General features: G+C 36.2%; 1 protein-coding gene across 1 annotated transcript in view; it reads right to left on the bottom strand.

Moving 5' to 3' along the window:
* LOC149561641 (TATA box-binding protein associated factor RNA polymerase I subunit C) overlaps positions 1-21339 on the bottom strand; it is a 184243-nt gene that overhangs the window by 29240 nt on the left and 133664 nt on the right. Inside the window, exons 10-14 of the mRNA XM_089825222.1 lie at positions 7248-7760; positions 7082-7138; positions 6847-6939; positions 6626-6707; positions 4971-5665 (exon numbers count right to left, since the gene is read on the bottom strand). Coding sequence (XP_089681348.1) covers positions 4971-5665; positions 6626-6707; positions 6847-6939; positions 7082-7138; positions 7248-7760 — 1440 coding nt within the window. The remainder of the gene's footprint in view (positions 1-4970; positions 5666-6625; positions 6708-6846; positions 6940-7081; positions 7139-7247; positions 7761-21339) is intronic.

The following is a 21339-nucleotide window of genomic DNA, read 5'->3' as shown; positions in this document are numbered from 1 at the left end:
AATGTGTTGGATGTCTACGAGCAAGTGTTATCAAGGTTCTTTGGGCTGGATTTTGTTGGACGCCATGATAACCAACTCATGGTTATTCGGGTTGGATTTTGCCAGACACCATGGAAATTAATTTGTTATGGTTCTTCGAACCGGATCTTGTCGACACCATAACTTAAATCTTTCATAGATCACACTTAAGGTGGTATTCGAATCTTGTACTGTAATTGCTTCAATTCTCTCTCTTGCTAAAGGAGTGTTGAGAAATTTAGCCTCACAGTGAACTGAAACCAATTCCATATGTTATATATGTTAATATATATATGTGTGTGTGTGTGTGTTGATTGATTTATGTTAATGTCATTCCAGGAATATCACATTGAGATGATATATCTCCATATGCTTGAAAGCATAATGTGTTCCATAACAAATCATCCCTAGCTAAGAGGTAGTGTTAAGATTATAGCTATAGTCAGATTGATTTAATTGTAAGATACAATGTTGATATAATATATCATATATATAATATTATAAATATATAATATATATATATATATATATATATATATATATATAATAGTTCAAGCGTGCAAGAGATCGAAGTAGACAAGCCACGTGGTAAAGTAAGGTATATGAAGAAAGGGGTATATCGAAGGAAATAACATGAGTTTGATTGGATAAAAACATGCGGTTAACTTTTGACAAGAAACACCACATCTCAAATCAACAAAACTGACCAATTAAACCATGTAAAATATAGAAGAGAGGAAAATCGAAACTAATTCCTTATCTTGACCGTTGAAGTCTAGTAAATTATAGGCACCAAGTGAATCAAGAATGAAACACGGGACCAGTTAGTAGTAATAACCATGGAAGCAAAAACAGGTGGGTCGCCTGATTAAACATGTAAGTGGGATTGAAGAAATTGTCACATGGATTTAGGTGAGAGCAAGATCTTTCAGGTGATACAATCAATGAAGGGTATGTTGAAGCACAAACCCATTTACATGGGACCCCGACCACAATACGCAATTGTAAAATAACAAACCTATAGCAATTAAATATGATGCATTAATTCCAGTTGACTTAATCATGATATTTATAAATATGAGAAGGCATATTATTTTACAAACAAGGTTGACGATGTTATATAGAGGGAACCTGACATGTTATTAGTGGAAACCTTGAAAGAGAGGGAGAAGACTAGGGATGTTATTTAGTTAACCTTTAGTGAACTCAATCTTATTGATTAAGAGGGAGTAAACAATGTTGAGATGGATTCTCTAGTGTTCAATAAATTGTCGCAATTAAGAGGATTGTGATTCATATATCGTGACCATGTGATTTTAATGGGCCTACCCCAAAAAAATCCAAACTGATCCAAATCAACACAAGGCACTATTAAAGACTGCAATTGTATCAACCCAACCTATGATAAGTCAATAACCAAGATCAAACTGGACAACAATCATATTTGAGGACTAACTGATTATTATGAAGAAAATGGTTTGGAAGTGTCATCATAAAAAAAAATATGGTCTCTAGGTTGTATAAACAATTGATAGCATAATTTTAGTGATACGGTAGTATGAATTGGGAATGTTGATTCAATCAGTAAGAGTGTAAGAGACTACGTCTACTGTCAAAATAAGATAATTATATTAACTACCACCCTAAACAAATTGAGAGGAAACAAAAGGTTTTAGGCACCGTGGGCCCATCTTTGAATGAAAATGTACTAAAGGAAAGGGGTCATCACAGTGGTAGCTCAAATAGGAAATATGTGATCCAATTGAACAATGTTTTGTTAATAGGGATGGAAACAATCATGTTCATGCATACATTTACGGATAGCCTCAGAAGAAAAAATATCGTTAAACACTTGTAGAATATATCTAACATAAATTCAAATTTGGAGGAATCTACATAGTTGGAACAATGTTCACTATACACCATATGATAGAGGGGCTGCATCAATATTATGGGGGGTATATGACCATTCACCATAATACTTGTATCATGCATGGAGGATATGATGGAGCTAGGGATGTTTGCTGTGAATCTTGAATGGCAATTACACATTTTCTAGACCTATCAATCTGAAATGACTTGAACACCTCATAGTGTTAAGAGAACTTTTCATGTGACACAAAGTTGTTCAATGATATAAGAGTGAGAACTCTACATTGTGGGGGAAATAATAACCAATGTTTCATTCCCACTATTTAACAAATGCTTAGACCATTTGATGGTTCAAATTGATTAAGTATGTGAGAATTTTATGTCGTGGGGGGTTAATAATTACCTTAACCAATGTTTCATTCCCATTGAAGGCATTTCTGATTTAATTTAGATATGGACCGTCGTGTGCAGATAAGTACTCTTAATTTTTACTTTTATCTACTCATTGTAGTCTAACTCACTATTTATACTTCTATACATACAATAAGAGTTATTTACCATGATCTTTTCGTTTATGTCTGAGGATGTTCTTGCAGGAAAAAAAGGTTGTTACTTTACACATGCTATCAAAATATTATATAGACTCAATCTTATGATAGTAGCTCGAAAGAAGTTGTGATCTAAAATTCATTACTCATCTGATGATCAGACTAGATAAAGCAATGTTCTTAAAGCAAATATTCTTGATGATGATTAAGAGGGAGTCTGACACTTCTTCAAAGGCAATATAAGAGTTTAGAAGGTTGATAATCAAAGGAAGTCTAAAAAAATACATGGTGTGACTACATGATTTTAAACAGGCTTACCCATATATACATCATGAGGAAGTAACAACTTGTCACCTGAAAGTTGGAAGATTTATATCAAATTCAGAGGGAGTTCGACAGACATCCTTAGGCCAAGAGAGCTCTAAGGGAGTAACTAAAGGACCTGACTTCCCAAGATCATTGTTCAGAGGGAGAATTTTGAGGTGCAATCCTTTGTAAATTGTATCTTCCCTATGAGGAGAAGTTCTAAGTGAAATTCCTTGTAATGCATTCTTCCCTGTGAGGGAAAATTGAGGTGATGTGAAAGCCTTTGTACCACCCTCTGACTTGGTTCATGGTGATTACTATTTCACATATGATATGTAATGAAATGCGACAAACTTTCATTGACATATATAAATAGAAGGTAACCATTGTAAGGTGGCGATCTTATAAATGGTAGACCTGTTATCATGACAGACTTCATTAAGTTGTTGTCCCAGAGTGCAGGAAGTCATGATAAGGAATGTATCAACTAGAAGGTAACCATTGTAAGGTGACGACCTTATCAATAGTTTGACCTACCTCCTAAATACGCTACATTAACTTGTAGCACCTAAATGTATTCGATGTCTAGGAGCAAGTGTTATCATGGTTCTTTGAGCCAGATTTTGCAGGACACCTTGATAACTAGCTTATCATGGTTCTTTGGGCCATATTTTGCCACACACCATGAAAATCAATTTGTTATGGTTCTTTGGACCAGATCTTGTTGGACACCATAACTGAAATCTATCATAGACCACACTTAAGGTGGTGTTCAAATCTTGTACTATAATTGCTTCAATTCTCTCTTTTGCTAAAGAGGGAGTGTTGAGAAATTTAGCCTCGTAGTGAACTTCCATATGTTATATATGTTAATGTGTGTGTGTGTGTGTGTGTGTGTGTGTGTGTGGATGGATTTATGCTAATGCCATTCCAAGAATATCACATTGAGATGATAATGTGTTAATCAGATTGATTTCATCATATGATACAATGTTGATATAATATATATAATATATATTAACTAATAATGATTAATCATTGAGAATCTCAATGATTAGCAATATAAATCACAATATAATGTATGTATTATATATAAAATATATGTATAATATATATATGATATATTATATTTATAATATTATATATATAATATATTATATCAGCATTGTATCTTACAATTAAATCAATCCAACTGTAGCTATAATCTTAACAGATTAACCTCTTATATTGAGATTCTACAATGCACAATGTATTAGACAGAAGCAATTATTAGGTCAATAGTTTCAGCCCTTTGCTCCTGATTTTAAAATTCCAGAGTGAAAATTTCAGTGTTCTGCTGCAGATATTAGTCACTAAGGATCGACATGAAGAGACATGAAGGGGTGATGTTCATTGTAATATTTTGGTTATACCTATTTATCTTGGCCAAAATTGAATAAGCAATAGCACTCCATTGTTACATTAACACTTGCAAGACTGTCCAAGGAAAAACCCAAATCACCTAATGATCACATGTGAATCTGTGAATGGATGTCAAATTTAGCATCGGCATTTTGAATGAGTTATGCATCCTAAGTACAACACTTTGGAATATGATAGTGGAAGGATAGGGTAACATGCATCTCTCATTGGTTATGAAAGCAAGGCGAAACCAATTGTAAGATTGCTCATGTAATCAGAGATATAGCATGGGGAACAACAAACATTGTAAACTGTGTGAAAAGTATACAAGTATGAGTTAAAGACATAATTGTTCAGATCGACATAATGAAGGCAGACAAGTTTGCATATTATATTCTAGACAATGCAGGTCAGTAAAAATGAATATTCAGTTGAGAGTGTGTCTGTGAATTATCTTTTCACATACAAAACCTGTATTCCACATGACAATCATAAGGTAAGTTTCCTACAAGTTGATAGCTTAGTCATCGCAGTCTGCGCTGCGTATAAGGGCTATCGATAGAATTGGGAATCTAGTTCTTCAGTCATCTAGTGATCATGAATACCATGATGAAGGCTACTAAAAGTAATTCTGTTTTCTTTTAGCTGAAGTGTCGATCCCAAGTGAGAACAATTAGATGTCACATAAAAACATGCATCCATTTACATAGACAATTACAATTATACAGCTCTCCACAACACAATTATATTTTATTTTTTTCCAATTCTACTGAAAATAAAATTATTGAAATCAAAAAAGAAAATCAAAGGAACTAGTAAATGCACCTAATACAAAGCTCAAATTTGTTGCACAGATGTCATGATCCAACTCGGACATCACTGGTCTTCTTTCACTATCTCCAGAAAGGAAATTGTTACTGAGTCTTCCAATAAACTTGTCATGTACACTGATATCATGTAACTGCTTCAAACCTGCCTCTTTGGAAGAAGAGTGGAATCCATAATTACTAAAAATTTGATGCTCAAGCTTAATAGAATTTTCTGAAGGATCGTGAAGAAGCAAATAATTTTCTTTCCGGAAATCCTTTTCATCAGGCCAGACATCTGTATCATCTTCAAGAGAGACAGTAGCAGAAGCACCAACTCGAGGCATCAGACGAGCTCTTTTAAGGTTATCAAGTTCATCTAGAAGGTATTGGCACTGATCCATTATTTTTGCTTGGCCTGAATTGGGAGTGGATTCCAAAATCATCTCCTTACTCAGCTGTACATCTAGTAAGAAAGGAAGAGGGAGCAGAGGAACTGATATAAATTGACCATCATTTTTTTCATTAGTTCTATGCTTCTTTTTCTTTTTTGAGTTCCTCAAAGAAAAATGTGGGATCCAATCAGGGGAGAGAATCTGAAGAAAATCAGGTAACTTTCTTTCCAATGAACCAAAATCTGAATATGCTCCAAAAGCCAACTTCAAAAGATCCAACGGCAAGCTCATCCACAGCCTCTTACATGAAATTTCATATCTTCATGTGTAAAGGTCAGTAGCAAAACAGAGAAGAAAAACCTAAGATTATTGATTGTTGAAAGATGCTGAAAATTTAACTAAACAGGAATTAACCCTATACAGTTGTATGTCATAATTCATGAGGCAAGAAGGACTATTTTCTAGTATGATGCAAATGCTTCTACTTTATCTCATGATGTCTAAAATTTTGGCCAAACAATAATTTCATGTACTGTTGCAAATGAAATGTTTTCAGTTAGTTTGTACTGGCACTGACCTGAGCTAGAAAGGCCATGTTAATCATAAAACTTGGTCTTATTCCTGTACTATGGTTTGCAAATGTTGGGATGATAGAGTAACATTATGAAAACATGGACAATTTGGAAAAAAGAAGGCAACATTGAGCAGAACGAGAATATTAACTATGATCAGTGAGTTTACCCCAACTTTTTAGAACAGGGGATGTGCTTCTAGGACACTGACTGCCATTTTGGAGGGACAGCTTGTGGACGACTACATAAATATAGGGAAATTTTCAAATTTATAGGGATATTTGAAATGTTCAAATGAAAACATAGATAAAGCATGCATATGTGAATTATAGAACCTTAACACATAATATTTGTCTTCAAAAATCAAAATTCATTGTCAATTCTAAATATGCATTCAGATTTCAGAACTCAACATTATTAGTCAATCATAAGCAATCCCGCTAAACTATAAGGAAATGTGTCTAATTAGTTAGTAGTTATTGGATGGATGGGAAATTTCGAAAAAAATTGCCTACAATTTTCTAACATTAATTTAAAAATGAATATAAGTATTCAACGCAACTGCAATATATTAGCAATAATATTGGTTTTAAACACAGATGATAACAACATATTTTTTTACAGCAGAATAAAACCCTGTTGCTACATACATCACACAATGTCAACACCTGGAAAACAATAATTATGCACTAAAATAGAAAGGATACATGCTACAAAGAGTTGCAAGTTGATGAACATCATCTAATGGAGAATGCGATCCAAATCCATTAGCAGGCAAGCTCGCACAATCTGTATACACAAGAAGTCATTCATCAAAAACATAAACACATTAGATTGATGTCTTAAAAGCTTGGCATAAGTATTGTCCTCCTGCTGCCACTGTTGAAGAAATACATGATACATCCTACCAGCATTGTGGTATAATTACCTAAAGACTTCAATCCACTCTGATGGCACATTTTAAGCCTATTTGCACAATTTGATGAAAATTCTCCATTAAAAGTAGAACCGGTCTTTAAATCTTGAAAAGCAGGTTAAGAATGAAATATGATCAAACTAGTATGATCTTGCCTAAACAAACAAAAACACTTCACTCAGCCAGTCGAAAGTTTAAAATATATAATGTTAAACAAGTAAGATATGAATCCACTGCTGAAGGATACAATGAAGAAAACACGGTAGCCTTCTGTGGAAGTATTTTCCCTTCTTTTGAAGTTCCACTGCCAAGTATTGCAATGTAGTTTAGAGGTTTTAAGACAATTAAAATACAGCATTCCTTTTGCACTAGAGAAGTAAAATGTGACTAATTGCCAAAGAAAAGCTACTCACAATTTTCATACAATAATGTTTCAGACTTCATAGAGTTTCCTGATTTGTTCCGTACAAGCCTTTTTGAAGCCTGATATCGTTGGGACAGGAGTTTACCTGCTCCGGTTAACTGTACAAGACTAAAACCTAAGGTAGTATCAAGTGCAGACTCTTTCGAGCAAATAGCCAATGAGGTATGTGAAGAATGATCTGTGATAATATAGAGGCCATGCATGCTGTCCTGCCATGTACTCGAGTAGGATTTCTGAAATTTTGGATATAAGAAATCTTCAGAGTGCAAATCACCTTGAATTTTCAGATCAATTGAAGTATCTTCAGAGGAAAGTTCGTTCACTGAGAACAGCTTTGAAGGAAGTTCCCATGAATATAATATCTCCGGCATATCTGTATTACATGAATCTGAAAACATATGAAGCCTAGTTTTACAAGCATTCATCTCATTTGAGGGCTTGGGCCCATAACAGAACACTCGTATATCACCTGATCTGCAAGAGGCAGCTAAAATAGCACAACCTGAAATAAGAAACATTCAGCTTAATAGGTGCCTGTTCAAAGAATTTTCTTTACGAAAGGCTTGAACAAACAATTTCAAAGAACACCTTTCCAGATTGAAATTGATAACATTACCATAAATATGAGAACATCAGATGAATAATATGTATATATCTTATTAAAATTCAATATGTTTACAAACATTTATTTGAATAGGAGTCACTTTGTACATGTGAAATCAGTGTGACTTACCAGAAAATTTAATAGTGACCCAAATTAGTACTGCTCAAAATATAATTTAAATAAGTGTAATACCTGCACCCTAACTTCTTGGGGCATCTTGAAAAAGCAAAGCAATCTTCATATGCTTACCTCAAAATTGGGACATAACAATAACCGAAGTGTGGATTTATGCCATACCTAAGCAGTGAAATTGTGTGTTTTTAATATTTATGTATAGTTGGCTTATTGTTGTTGAGCCCAACAAGTAATATTTAAGATGGTTGCTTTGGATCAAAAACATCTTTTTACAACTTCCTCCGCCTCTGGGATTTGACAGGTTCTCATTCTCTCTGCAAAGTGAACAAAAGGCATTTGCACATTTTTAATTGTAAATTTACCAATGCTATGGTGTGCGAGATTTATGCTGGCAAGGAACATATTTATGCTCAATGTTGTTATGTTAAATATTATACCCGACAATGTACTATTAATTGCTCATCTTAAGTTGTCTGTCACTCTCAGGTAGTTAATAAGTATCAGTTTGTTGACAATTGTGTTCGTATTGGCAACCATCAGGTCTTTTAGATGTATTGTGTCTCTTCAAGGATGGTGGTATGGTGTAGTAAAACTATAATCCTTGGCCTACCGTCTTTGATCTTCTCCTCTAAAACACCATACCATGGACGCCAAGAAGACAACACATCTAGCCTCCAAAGGATGCAAGATTTTGTATTTTCTTAACTAACATGATATGCATCATTACATTACTTTATATCAATTCACAAGATTAACATTCTACATTACATTGTATGAAACATGATTGCACAATTCACTAACAAGCCTACATCCTCATTGGGCTCCCTAACATCACTACTGATAGCAACATCATCTAAGCTATGCATTTACTAAATACTCTAATGATGATCATTATATTATGAACCTATTTAGTCTATGTTCATTTTAATATACTGAAGCAACTGTTCCTAGTTCATTCTTTTCCCTTAATAACAATAGATCAATATCTAACATCACTAATCACATTATAAAATTCCATAACTGTATCCATTAGCTAAACCACTGATTATAATCAATGACCATTACATGATTAAGTACTAAGCCATCATTCATAGCAATTATATTCAATCATTGAAGGAAGTAATCTAAATTTCTTTCCTTTCTAGCCATTCAATAAGAATCATTAAACAGCTAAACACATTTTCTTCCTAGATTCATGTCTTTTTCATCAACTAGTAAAACATAAGGAAACAACTTAACTTTTACAAACAACAAGATAATGAACTTTCTTTCTTCAACACTCATAGTTAAATCTGAATTACAACATATTATTTTTCCCATTTTTTCCACCTAAATCTACCCCCCTTTTACATAGCTTTGAGTCTCAATGAGATCCATGATCCCTTATTAAATCAATATGGCAGATACATCAGACTCCCTTCAAAAGCATGTGTTTACATTATTACATTTCAACATGATGCAAAGTACAAGATGGAATCCTCACGTTGCAATCTGAAAGGATCAAATGCAAAGTCTATGTATATGAACACGAGCAATATACCCAATCACATGGAACTCATAGACCCACTCCCATAAGCTAGGAGATAGATGCCAAGGGCCACACAAACACAATCAACCAAGGACATAACCAAGGGAATAAAAACCTTCTGAAAACAAGACATGAAAACAAAAATAAACAAAAAGCCAAGATAGGACTGCCAAAGGCAAAAGCAACCAAAGGTGTAAAGACTCTCGGCAATAGGGGAGGGTCCCATCTTAATGTAGATGGCTTCAAATAATACCTAACTGAAATTAACTAAGGGTGGTTCTTATTAATCAATTCCTCTTTTTTCAAGAATGATTCATACACAATAACTCCCCAATGTAACAGAAGGTATCTACTCCTACGATAATATTGGTGATTTGGAGGTAGACGTAAGAGCAACTCCAAAGACAAAGGTCTACTTTTATATTCTGTGGAATAAGTTCAAGAACCCAAAGTCTCCTACAATTATCACAAATTAGGATTCAATTAGAATAACCAGTAAGGCACAAAGTCTCTTACTAGATACCCTCAAACTTAATAAAAATACTTAAAGCTTAAGCCCAAAGTCTTCAGCTCTAAGTAACCGCAGCCACTAGTAACTATAATATTCCTTCCTCCTAAAGCACGAAGCCTTCAAGAACCTAAATCAAATGCTCAATGAATTACACAAGAGAAACTATAAACGAAATGGAAAGATCAACCAATGCAACGAAAAAAATACACCAATAAAATTGAAGATTTATAGCATAAAGTTTGAGACTCTTGCTTCTATTCAATTTCGAAAATTTGCACCAAGAAACACAAAGATTTCAAGACAACAAAAGACCTTAACATAGATTTCTTGCCAAAACAAAGGATGAAAATATACAATGGGTTCACTCCTTTCATAAGTGAAGAGTAAAGGAAATGGTGGAGAAAAAAGGGAACATGCTTAACCACATTTGACTAATTCAATGTTACAAGGCCCAAAGCACTTGCACCCTGATTTCATGAAACTACTATTGACGTAGTACAAGGCAAAAGAATTCCCAATGGAGATGTCCTAGCCCCCAGCAATAACCACACAACAGAATATAAACAATAACACAGAGATTTAGATCCAAAATAACACCAAATTCATAATAGAATCATAAGATTTTCATTCAACATGCCTGGCTATAAGGCCTTCTAGGTTACGGCCAGATACATCACCAATTACATTAACAGTTCTGCAAGACCTCGTAAAATATTAACTCCTAGCTAGCCTAGATCCACAATCTAGTAGAGAACTCCAAGAAGAATCTAAACATGTTCTCGCAAGCCACAAAGCAATCTTCTTGTTCTCCTAGCCCACACTTAGGTACTAGCTCTTCTCAACTTCACTTCTCTTAACTACTCCATCTTCTCCATGCTGCAATGAAGAATAATGACTCAAGACATCCCAAGACCCTCTACTTATACTAAACCAAGCCACAAGCCGGCATAGAAAATTACATTAAATAAACACTCATATATAAAATAAGCCCTCAAGCCACAAGTCAGCTTGGCAAAAAACATTAAATACATGAAACAACTAAATACTTAGGACAAACCCCAAGTTTGCAATGCATAAGTAGCTCATATGACAAAATAAGAACACACGCACTTCGGCATAGGTCCATGTACCATCTAGCAATCCAAATCCAATAGCACACACGCCAACTCCCTCGGATCAAAGCTTGCGGATACAATCTCCAAGTCTGCCTAGGAAAACAGGAACACACTACCAACAATCACTAAAATGGCTCTAACTCCAAACTCTATGACACACTCTCAACAAAATCCAAGCTCGATGCTCCTGCATCAGACTCCCTTTGTAGATAGAAAAGTATGTCCCATACTTTGATGCCAAAGAAGTTTTTGCAACCAACTTCATCTTCACGAAAGGCTTCCAATTCATCTCAAACAGGAGAACAAATATGCACATCAACCATCTTTGCTTCATCCATTCAAACATTAGAAATAAAAGAATCTCAACAACCCAATCAGCAGGCTCACTACCAAGGAACAAGCCGAACATAATGCTTCACCAACAATCCCTGCAACTAATCATAACCACCAATAGTGACATCCTCAAACATGAGATCCATGTCGAAAACATCATGTAACTCTAAAACCAAATCAGCAACATTTAAGCTCAAATCCACAATAAGAGAAACATGTAAATCCTCAACCATGTCAACCACAAGCAACTCCACATAAGAAACATGTGAATCAAATTAGTAGTAACATATAGATCCTCAACCACATCAGCAACAAGTGAATCCACATTAGCAACATCCATGTCATCAACAATAGAATCTCCAGCCATAGAAGCAACAATATGTGAGTCCAAAACCATATTCACATCAGCAGCAATATGGAAATCCAAATCAGCTATATTAGTAGTAACTGGTACATCTTCCATCATCTCAAAAGCAACATATGAATTCAGATCTATATCAGCAACTATATGTAAATCCTCATCCATATGTAAATTCTCATAATCAGCAATCTCATCATCCATAGTAAGATACTCTACAATTTCCATGTCAAATTTCATCCATGTTCTCATGAAAACAAACCACCTTTCCAATCTCAACAAGGTTAGTAACCTCTTCGTTAAGCTCAAGTATCTCAGCAACAACCACAAGTTGCTCTACATGTTTCATATCAGACTCCACAACTAATCAACAAAACCAACCACACATACCTCTTCAGCTTCAGTGAAGTCATCCTTTACCTCTTCGTCAATAGAAAAGTGTCTTCTTCTCTAAACAATCCTTTTAATATGCCATACAACTTTCTTTCTGATTTGTAGAGTCCAACTCTGGTAATCTCTGCAAAACTCAACTATCCTTTCCTTTATTTGATCAGCTAAATCAGCTTTCAACTGAGCAAACTTCTCTTTTATCTTCATCTCCACAACATCACAGACATTTGCAATCATCCTAGGATCCAATCTTCTCAAAGATATCTTCCAAGATCTTCACAAATCCTCTACAACAAATCTCTAATAATCAACAAACAGATCAAACCTTAGATCACCAAGATCAACCTTCCATCTTTGCAACCATTGATCCATCTTCGAGCCCTTTGCAATTGTAAGTTATAACCACATTCTTCTACCTCACAACAAAGATATCTAGGACTCCAAAAAGAACAATCCACCACAAGATTGAACTCAGCTCTGATACCACTTAATGCAATAAAAGGTAGATGAATATACATTGGAGATGTCCTAGCCCCTAGCAATAACCACACAGCAAAATATAAACAATAACACAAAGATTTAGATCCAGTATAACACCAATTTCAGAATAGAATCATAAGGTTTTCATTCAAAGGTCTGGTTACAAGGCCTTCTAGGTTACGGCCAAATACATCAGCAATTACATTAACAGTTATGCAAGACCTTGCAAGATCCAATTCCTAGCTAGCCTAGATCCACAATCTAGTAGAGAACTCTAAGAAGAATCTAAATTTGTGCTCGCAAGCCATCAAGCAACCTTCTTGTTTCCCTAGCCCACACTTAACTACTAGCTCTACTCAACTTCACTCCTCTCAACTACTCCCCATGCTACAATGAAGAATAATGACTCAAGACATCCCAAGACCCTCTACTAATACTAAACAAAGCCACAGGTTGGCCTAGCAAATTACATTAAATAAACACTCGTATATTAAATAAACCCTCAAGCCATAAGTCAGCTTGGCAACAAACATTAAATACATGAACTAACTAAATACTTAAGACAAGCCCAAAGTTTACAATGCATAACTAACTCATATAACAAAATAAGAATATGTGCCCTTTGGCATAGGTCCACGTGCCATCCAACAATCCAAATCCAAGAGCGCACACGCCAACTCCCTCAAAATGAAGCTCGTGAATAATACAATCACCAAAATGGCTCTAACTCCACGATAACTCCAAACTTTGTGCGAAGATAGGACAAGATTCTCAAATATGCCTCGACTACATCCCCAACTGCACAAACCATAGGTCAACAAAATCCGAGCTCGATACTCTTGCATTAACTATCATGTGCATATTCCCCTATATGTACAACTTGTTCAAGCTCAACATCTAATCTTCCAAAAAAGAAACACCTATATATCGAAAAGATAAGTGTCCATGAAACTTTGGAGCTATCTTCAAAGAGCATTCATAAAAGTCTCGAATTTGCAAAGAGACTTCTATACAACTGCAAGATCTGGTGCACCTATAGTCTATGCAATGACAATTGTTTTGTGAACTGTACTTGCACTTTTGGAAATTAGTTTGTTGTCTCAACAAAACTTTGTAGTTTATTAAATTGTCAATCATGTTGAAATCAAAGTCACGTCAAGTTGTAGGCAAATCAATTTTGCAAACTCTATGATAGAAACTTCTTCCTCAATCAATTCATCATCTTCAACAATTAGTCTACATGTCAGTTCCTGAAATGTTCCCTTGTTTTTTGGCTTAGAAATTTGGGAAAATTACTTTGAATTCTCTCTTCTTACAGCAATCTACAATCTCATAGTATAATTAACAATGAATAGATATTGATAACATTTCCAAGAACAGTATATAATAGTTGTTCTTTACTAATATGGCTATCTCAATATTAATCTGTCATATGTGATGTTGTCAATTCAATACTAGGGAGTGTTGTCGGTAAAAACTATATTGTAGCTGACAGGTTGACTTAGTATCCAAAAGGTTGCATAACGGTTGAGTCACCCCTTCGAGAAGTATATGTACATTGTCTGAATGAATTTATGGATCATCATTGTAATTGAAATTGCATATCTTCTTATATGAATAAAGTCTCCGTTATTTGTTACATTCCAATCTATTAATGCGACAAGTATCCATTTACCCTGTAAGGTAAACATTTGGCATCATTGCCAATCGAACTTGGTATAAAAGAGGTGTTATGAAGATTAATGGTGAATCTGCTCAATAAAGATAGAAATAAAATAAAAGACAAGGATGATATATGCACAGATAATTTTAACACAACAGGTGGAGCAAAGATAGAAGTTTCAGCTTGCTGATGGGCACCGAGGAGGTGAAGGAGCACTAACGGACAGAGTGCATTCACCTAGCAGACCGAAGATTGCCAAGGACTTGCATGAGGAAATGCGATAGAGATCATCACAAGGTACGGAATCCCAATACAATTGACAAGCGATTGTGGGGGACATTTTGTCAATCACGTCATCCGACTACTAACCATGAAATTCAAAATATACCATTCTCTATCAAGCCCATAATATCCTAGATCAAACTTACAAGCAAAAGCCACAAATAAAATCTTGGTTGCAATAATCTACAAATCTTGCGCAACTGAAGGACAAGATTGGGAGGAAAAGCTACCATCGGCATTATGGGCATACCATACCTCTTACAAAGTCACCACATGACACACTTTGTTCCAGCAGACGTATGGTCAGGAAGCCTTAGTACCAATAGAGTTCATGGTACTAAGCTTGCAAATAGCGATCGAAAACAAGTTATGAGATATGGAAGTCTTAGGGAAAGATTGTACAACCTAAATAAACTCAACGAACTGCGATTACAAGTCCAATGGGCCACCAAAGTTTCACAGTGCAGACACAAGGTATGGCACGACAACCACTTGAAACTAAATAGGTTCCAACCAAGTCAACTAGTATTAAAATACAATAGGTGTAATGAGATCAAACCAACCAAATTTAAGGTGAACTAGATCAAGCCATACAAAATTCGTGAAGTGGGAGATAACGGAGCAATAAAACTATGGACGTTGGACGGGAAGGAGGTAACAGAGGCAATAAATGGGTCGAAATTAAAAATCTACCATGAAAGAAATAAGGTACTGGAAGAGGACTCCCCGGATGAACAACTCAAAGACAGTATAAAAATATAATTAGTAGTAATATATATAAAATAAATAAATATAGTTAATTATAATAAGTATGTGCAAAAGAGAACAAGACGAAAGAGTATATTACGACACTGTATGGTTGAGAGGACACAACATTAAGATACTATACGGTCAAGTGATCATGTGAATTGACTATTATAGACATTGTAAGGTATAAGAATAGCATCCGAGAACAGAAACACCATACAGTACTATGGCATAGTGAGAAACACCATATGGTACTAGGGCATAGTGAAAACCAGGAGGAGATCGCCGTATGGAAAGACCTAAAGGGACCATCTCACCGTACATTGTACGATCCATGAGGAAGGAATACAGACTACTGTATGGCCAGTGGAAGAAAGTAATTAGAATCAAGTCCGACCACTGAAAACAACTTTTAAAACTCATTTTACCATTAATCTGCAAGCTGTAAAATTGGTGCCAAGAGGTCCTTCAACTACCCTTAAAAAATGACCAGAACACCTGATCGAGCTGTGAAAATAGGCACATTGATTCTTTGTTCTACATACTCCTACCCTGTCGAAGCTCGTCTCATGATGAATTTAGGGTCAAAAGATATTGACCATCAAAGTTGCTTACTTAGAATCACCTGCAAGAAAACATGTCAGAAAACACTAAATTGGGTTTGGAATTGGCTTTGAAAACTGGGCAAACTGACACTTGGGAGAACGAAAATTGGGGCGTCAGTTCACTGTCATGAGGAGAGTATGGATCTACGATTTGGGCTCATGAAGAATAACAGGATGCAAATGGCAATCAGTCAAAGTGGACTACTTAGAATTTACAAACTGGAAACACTGACAGAAAACATTTTTTGTAAATGGAATGGACTTGGAAAAGTGTGCAGTTGGATTTGTTAAAGCTTGCAAACTGCCACACTTTAAGTATTTTCAGAGGACAACACAGTGGTACAATCCATTCAATCTCACCTATCACGGATTAGGAGTTATAACATCACGAACAGGGGCACTGACAAATCTGCAAATGCTAATGCCAGTAAAAAGATAGAAATTCCATTTGGAATCGCATTCAAAAACATATCAAACGGATTCGTCATAAGCTGAAACTTGAAACATAACAATTCTTTGACCTCAACAATGCAACGCAAAAGGAATTTTAGCATTTCAGTGAAATGGTCAAAAGTTATAACTCATCAAATAGGGCTTCCCAGAATTCTGAACATTTCATATCAGCATGACATTGATAACTAACCAACTTTGAGGGATTCAAAACCTAGGCAAATGGACTCGAAACGACTCAAAATCTGAAACATAGGTTCTCTGGTATGGACACTAGACACTCCCAAAGCGGCAAATTATGAAACATTTCTGGGTGTGAGATATTCAGATGCAAACATGGCCTCCTGTCACTGTTTGACACTAAGGTGAAAAAACAGAATTAAGTGTTCAAAACAAAACTTCACGAACTAGCTCAAAATGACAATTTAACTTCATGGAACACTTAGACGCACTGAATTCAAGGTGTTAGAAGCATTGAACAACTCTTGGGGCTCAAAAGTATAGCCGGGTACAATCTCATCAAAAGCGTTCATGGGGCTCAATTTCTCAATGGCACTCAAAATCGGGAAGGCAATTTTGAGTCCCAACACACCGCATGGCTGTGCAGAGTGGAAATGAAAGTAGAATGACCTATCACAATGGAATAATACAAGGCCACATTTTTTAGATACACCACCGTATGACAACAGGCTAGAATTATCACTATACGACTTTGACCACAGACTGAACGGCCACAACAAATAGCAAGTCACCAAAAGAATATGCCATCACCATACAGCCTAGACAAGGGAGAGAGTTGGAAGTTGCATACGGACATTCGGCTTGTTGGACAGGATAAAGCAAATGTCATACAGTCAAAAGAAGGCAAAGGCACAAGTACAGTCAGTTGAAACTACACACCTCACACCTCAAAATGTGACATTCGAGGGTTTGAATGGGTTGGAGTGTAAGAAGTGGTGGCAGGAGACCCCAAATGACCATTTTGCGAAGGAAAGCTTACTAAGGCTACAAGTGGAATGGGCATTTGCGGATGCCAATGTTCGACATTCGTGACATCGAGGGTTTTCTCCGCACCATGCTAGAAACCTATGACCAATTTTTGCAAACAAGTTCAATTCCATATATGGGACAAAACCTCGTGATATCTTTTAAAGCAACAGATTTTGCAAGGGTGTTCGGCATACCAAGTCATGTACAAGGAGGGAGAAAAATTAACAAGCCAAAGAAATTAAGTCGAGAAGTAAAGGTGCAACTCGTAGAACTGGTATGTGGTAAACGACCTCAGCTAGAAAATGAAGCCCTAATGGATACTTCAAAGAGAAGAGGATTGAAGAAGTTCGATATACATGAAGGACATTGGCATTGCCTTATGGACATGGTAAAAAGTAGACTCACTGGATCGAGTAGGGCATCGGATATCTCATTTTTATAGGTGAGCATGATGAACAACATCATGATTGGCAGCATATATGACTGGGCATCTTTATTAGCTGAGCCCATGAATGAATTCATGACACTGCAGCACAAAATATTCTATATGCCACACTACGTCATCGGTCTATTTCTCGATGCCACAACACAGACAATATCTGTTGATAGACTAGAGATCAAGCCAGGTCCGATAGAACCAGGGGAACCTTCAATCATGCAATTGAAGCACCTTGATACTGCAAGAGGGCAAAAGGCCATCAGACAAAAGAGGCTGCAACAGGAGGTAGAGAGCTTAGAGCATGGGAACACTGATAGAGGGAGGCAGGACACATCCTCCGAAGACACTGACGACTAGGAGGTGGAGGACGAGGAGGATGATGAGGACATTGAGGTCATCACAGCACCACCACTATTATTTTTGAAGCCCCTTGCAACTACATCTCACTTTCACTTAGTCCCAATAGGCGTGCACATTCTGGGATTTGGACAGTTTAGGCAGCCTGTGGTTATGACTCCAGTCATTGTAGCAGCCAAACCAGCAGCGCGGCCAGCACCCCATCCATCACCCCGACCAGCATTAGCACCACCAAGGGTTGCTAAGCCTCTAGTCAACCGAGAGGATTTGCCAGCTATAGTCGTAGTTTTACCAAAGATAGGGGCTGAGACACATACAGCCCTAGTTATACCCGATGATGAGGTAGAAACATAGGAGGGAGTGATAGAGGTACCCATACAAGCAGAGGCAATTGAGGGTTCAAGGACACCCGAAGTTCACTTAGATGTAGTGGGATTTGATGTAGTGGTCACAATAGAGGATGCATTATTCGAAGTGAGGATGCTGCAATTGAGGACTTAAGTGAGCAGGACCTGAGTGGGTATTTAGGTAGGAGATTTAGTATCAAATCAGTAGTGCTGACACTTGTCACTATCTCACCCATAAGAGAAGTACCTGAAGTGACAGATCCTCCAACACCAGCAGAGTCATCTTACCATCGCAATAGAGCCACCGCCACCCTTACCTTTGACATGGAGTACTGCGAAGAGTATGTTTGAAGCAATAGAGGCAATGATGGCCATGGAGCACACCACACCATCGAGCCCTTCAGCAACTATAAAGGAGGATATTGAGACGTACTTAGCTAATGTGCTCGCTCGAGGTCACCGAGTAGTAGTCTCAACATAGAGACGTGCTTTGGAGGTGGTGGTATGGGAGTTAGAGCAAGTCTTGGCATTTACATGGGTTGGTTGTCCAACAGCCTTCTCAATATGTTTTGAGGTGAGAGGATGGCCAAACATAGAGACCCCAAAGATGCAACAAGAGTGGAATACTCAGGAGCCTATGGTGGAGAGCAGAGTTGGGCAACTCATGTGAGGGATAGTACATGTGTATTAGGAGGCGTACTATGCTATGCGCAGGAGTGAGGCGGACCATGTAGCAAAACTAAGGGCTTAGAAGGAGAGAACTACCAGACTGGCCTCAATAGAAGCGAGTTTGACCACCCAGCAAGCGGCTTGTGAAAAGGAGTGTGCAATACTCATTGTTGAAAAGGCAACAGTTGTATCTCTGTTGGAGGATGCAAAGAAAGAGTCAAATACAAAGGAGGTAGAGCTCCAAAAGATAGCCTACATGATGAAGAGGGCACTAGAACTACAGATGCAAGCCAAACTGAATTTGAATGCTCAGACGCAGCAGGTGCATGAGTTGCAAGCAGAACTGAACGACAGTAGGGCACAGAAGACGTCTACCACGCCAAGGACGCATCCCTCTTCTTAGTTTGTAGTAAGTATTGATGTAATTAGTAATTAGTTGTCTCTATTTTGTCGTTTGGAGATGATTTTTCTTTTTGGGGGGGATGATGTTGGTAAAAACTATATTGTAGCCGACGGGTTAAGTTAGTATCCGGAAGGTTGCATGACGGTTGAGTCACCCCTTCAAGAATTATATGTACATTGTCAGAATGGAATTATGGATCATCATTGTAATTGGAATTGCATATCTTCTTATATGAATAAAGTCTCTATCATCTGTGACATTCTAATCTATAAATACGATAAGTATTTGTTTACCCTACACGATAAATAGAGAGTTTTCTTGTTCAATTATGAATTATTCGATCAATCTCTTTCGTGCTTATTAGATATAATCTTATGGGATGCTATAAAATGAGTGTACACAGTAAATGATTCACTAGGCCAAATTGATTGCTTCTCTAATTTCTTGTGGAATGACAATATATTATTGGTTGGATGATCCCTATTTTTCAGTGTCTGATATATCTTTATCAGCATATACAAAGGCAATATGTCTAGGCCTACTTAAACCCTCTGATCTATAGGAGTCCTTTATTGATATGTTTGGTGATAATGGTGTTTCTAATGACCTTTCTTCATGCTGTTTGACTCTACTCATTTGCAGCGGCAACAATCATATGCTACCGATTACCTATTGATCTTCAATAGGAGAATCGAGAGTGCAGAACTACTCCCGTTGATTCTCGGATATCCAAGTCTTATTGCTTCCTTGGATAGTATGTTGACTACTGATGGTAACGGTGGAAGGTTGTACCAAGTATATAGGTGATGCGTTTGAGAGATATTGTTTCCTTTATATGTGTGTGTGTGTGTGTGTGTGCGTGGCTATCTTACTAAAATTGTATTCCTTTTTTAATGCAGTTAGCTTCATTCCTATTCGACGGTATGATATCTGTCGGATCTCCTGTTATGTTCCTCGTTTTTGTTTTTTCTTATATTCTTCCTTATTATTGTTCTCTAATATATCCTTTGAATAATTAATGACTGTATTCTTATACCTTATGCTGTGAATGATGTTCAGACGCACCTCTCCTTTGGTAATCGTCTTTCTAAAAGTTGCCCATGATTATCTTAATCAACGTTGGAAGCTAAATAATTTCTTCCTTTGGAGTTGTCAATATATGTTCATACCCTTTGCTTGTGCCATCATAATAATTACTAACGATATATATTTGCAAGGTTTCTTTCAATTGTTCTTCTTATTACTTAATGAATTGAGTAATGTTATATTCATTTACATCTACACATAATTCATGAGTTGTATATTTGTGCCATTTGTACTTACAATTACTCTTTGTAATCCTCAACCATGTTTTTTGTATGATCAACTACTTATTTTAATTTTATTATAATTGCACTATCACTATATTATATTCTTATATTAATAGAGTAAATTGTATTATTATATAGATCAATTTATATTTAATATATTATTGCGTAGTTAGAAAATATTATTTTTATGTTATCAATATATTAATTGATATAATATTATATTATATTATATCAATTTGAGACTAATATATTGAATGATAGTATTTTATAATGAATTAGTTTTATAATATTTATTTATTACTATTTTTATTTAATATTATTTGTTGAATTCAACTTAAATATGGGGAAAATTACAGTCCACGCTT

Source organism: Cupressus sempervirens, chromosome 4, assembly GCF_028749045.1.
Source record: "Cupressus sempervirens isolate cs-2001-9-10 chromosome 4, ASM2874904v1, whole genome shotgun sequence".
Classification (NCBI taxonomy): Eukaryota; Viridiplantae; Streptophyta; class Pinopsida; order Cupressales; family Cupressaceae; genus Cupressus; species Cupressus sempervirens.
The sequence above is the reverse complement of the archived record's forward strand: the minus strand, read 5'-3'. Positions and strand labels throughout refer to the sequence as shown.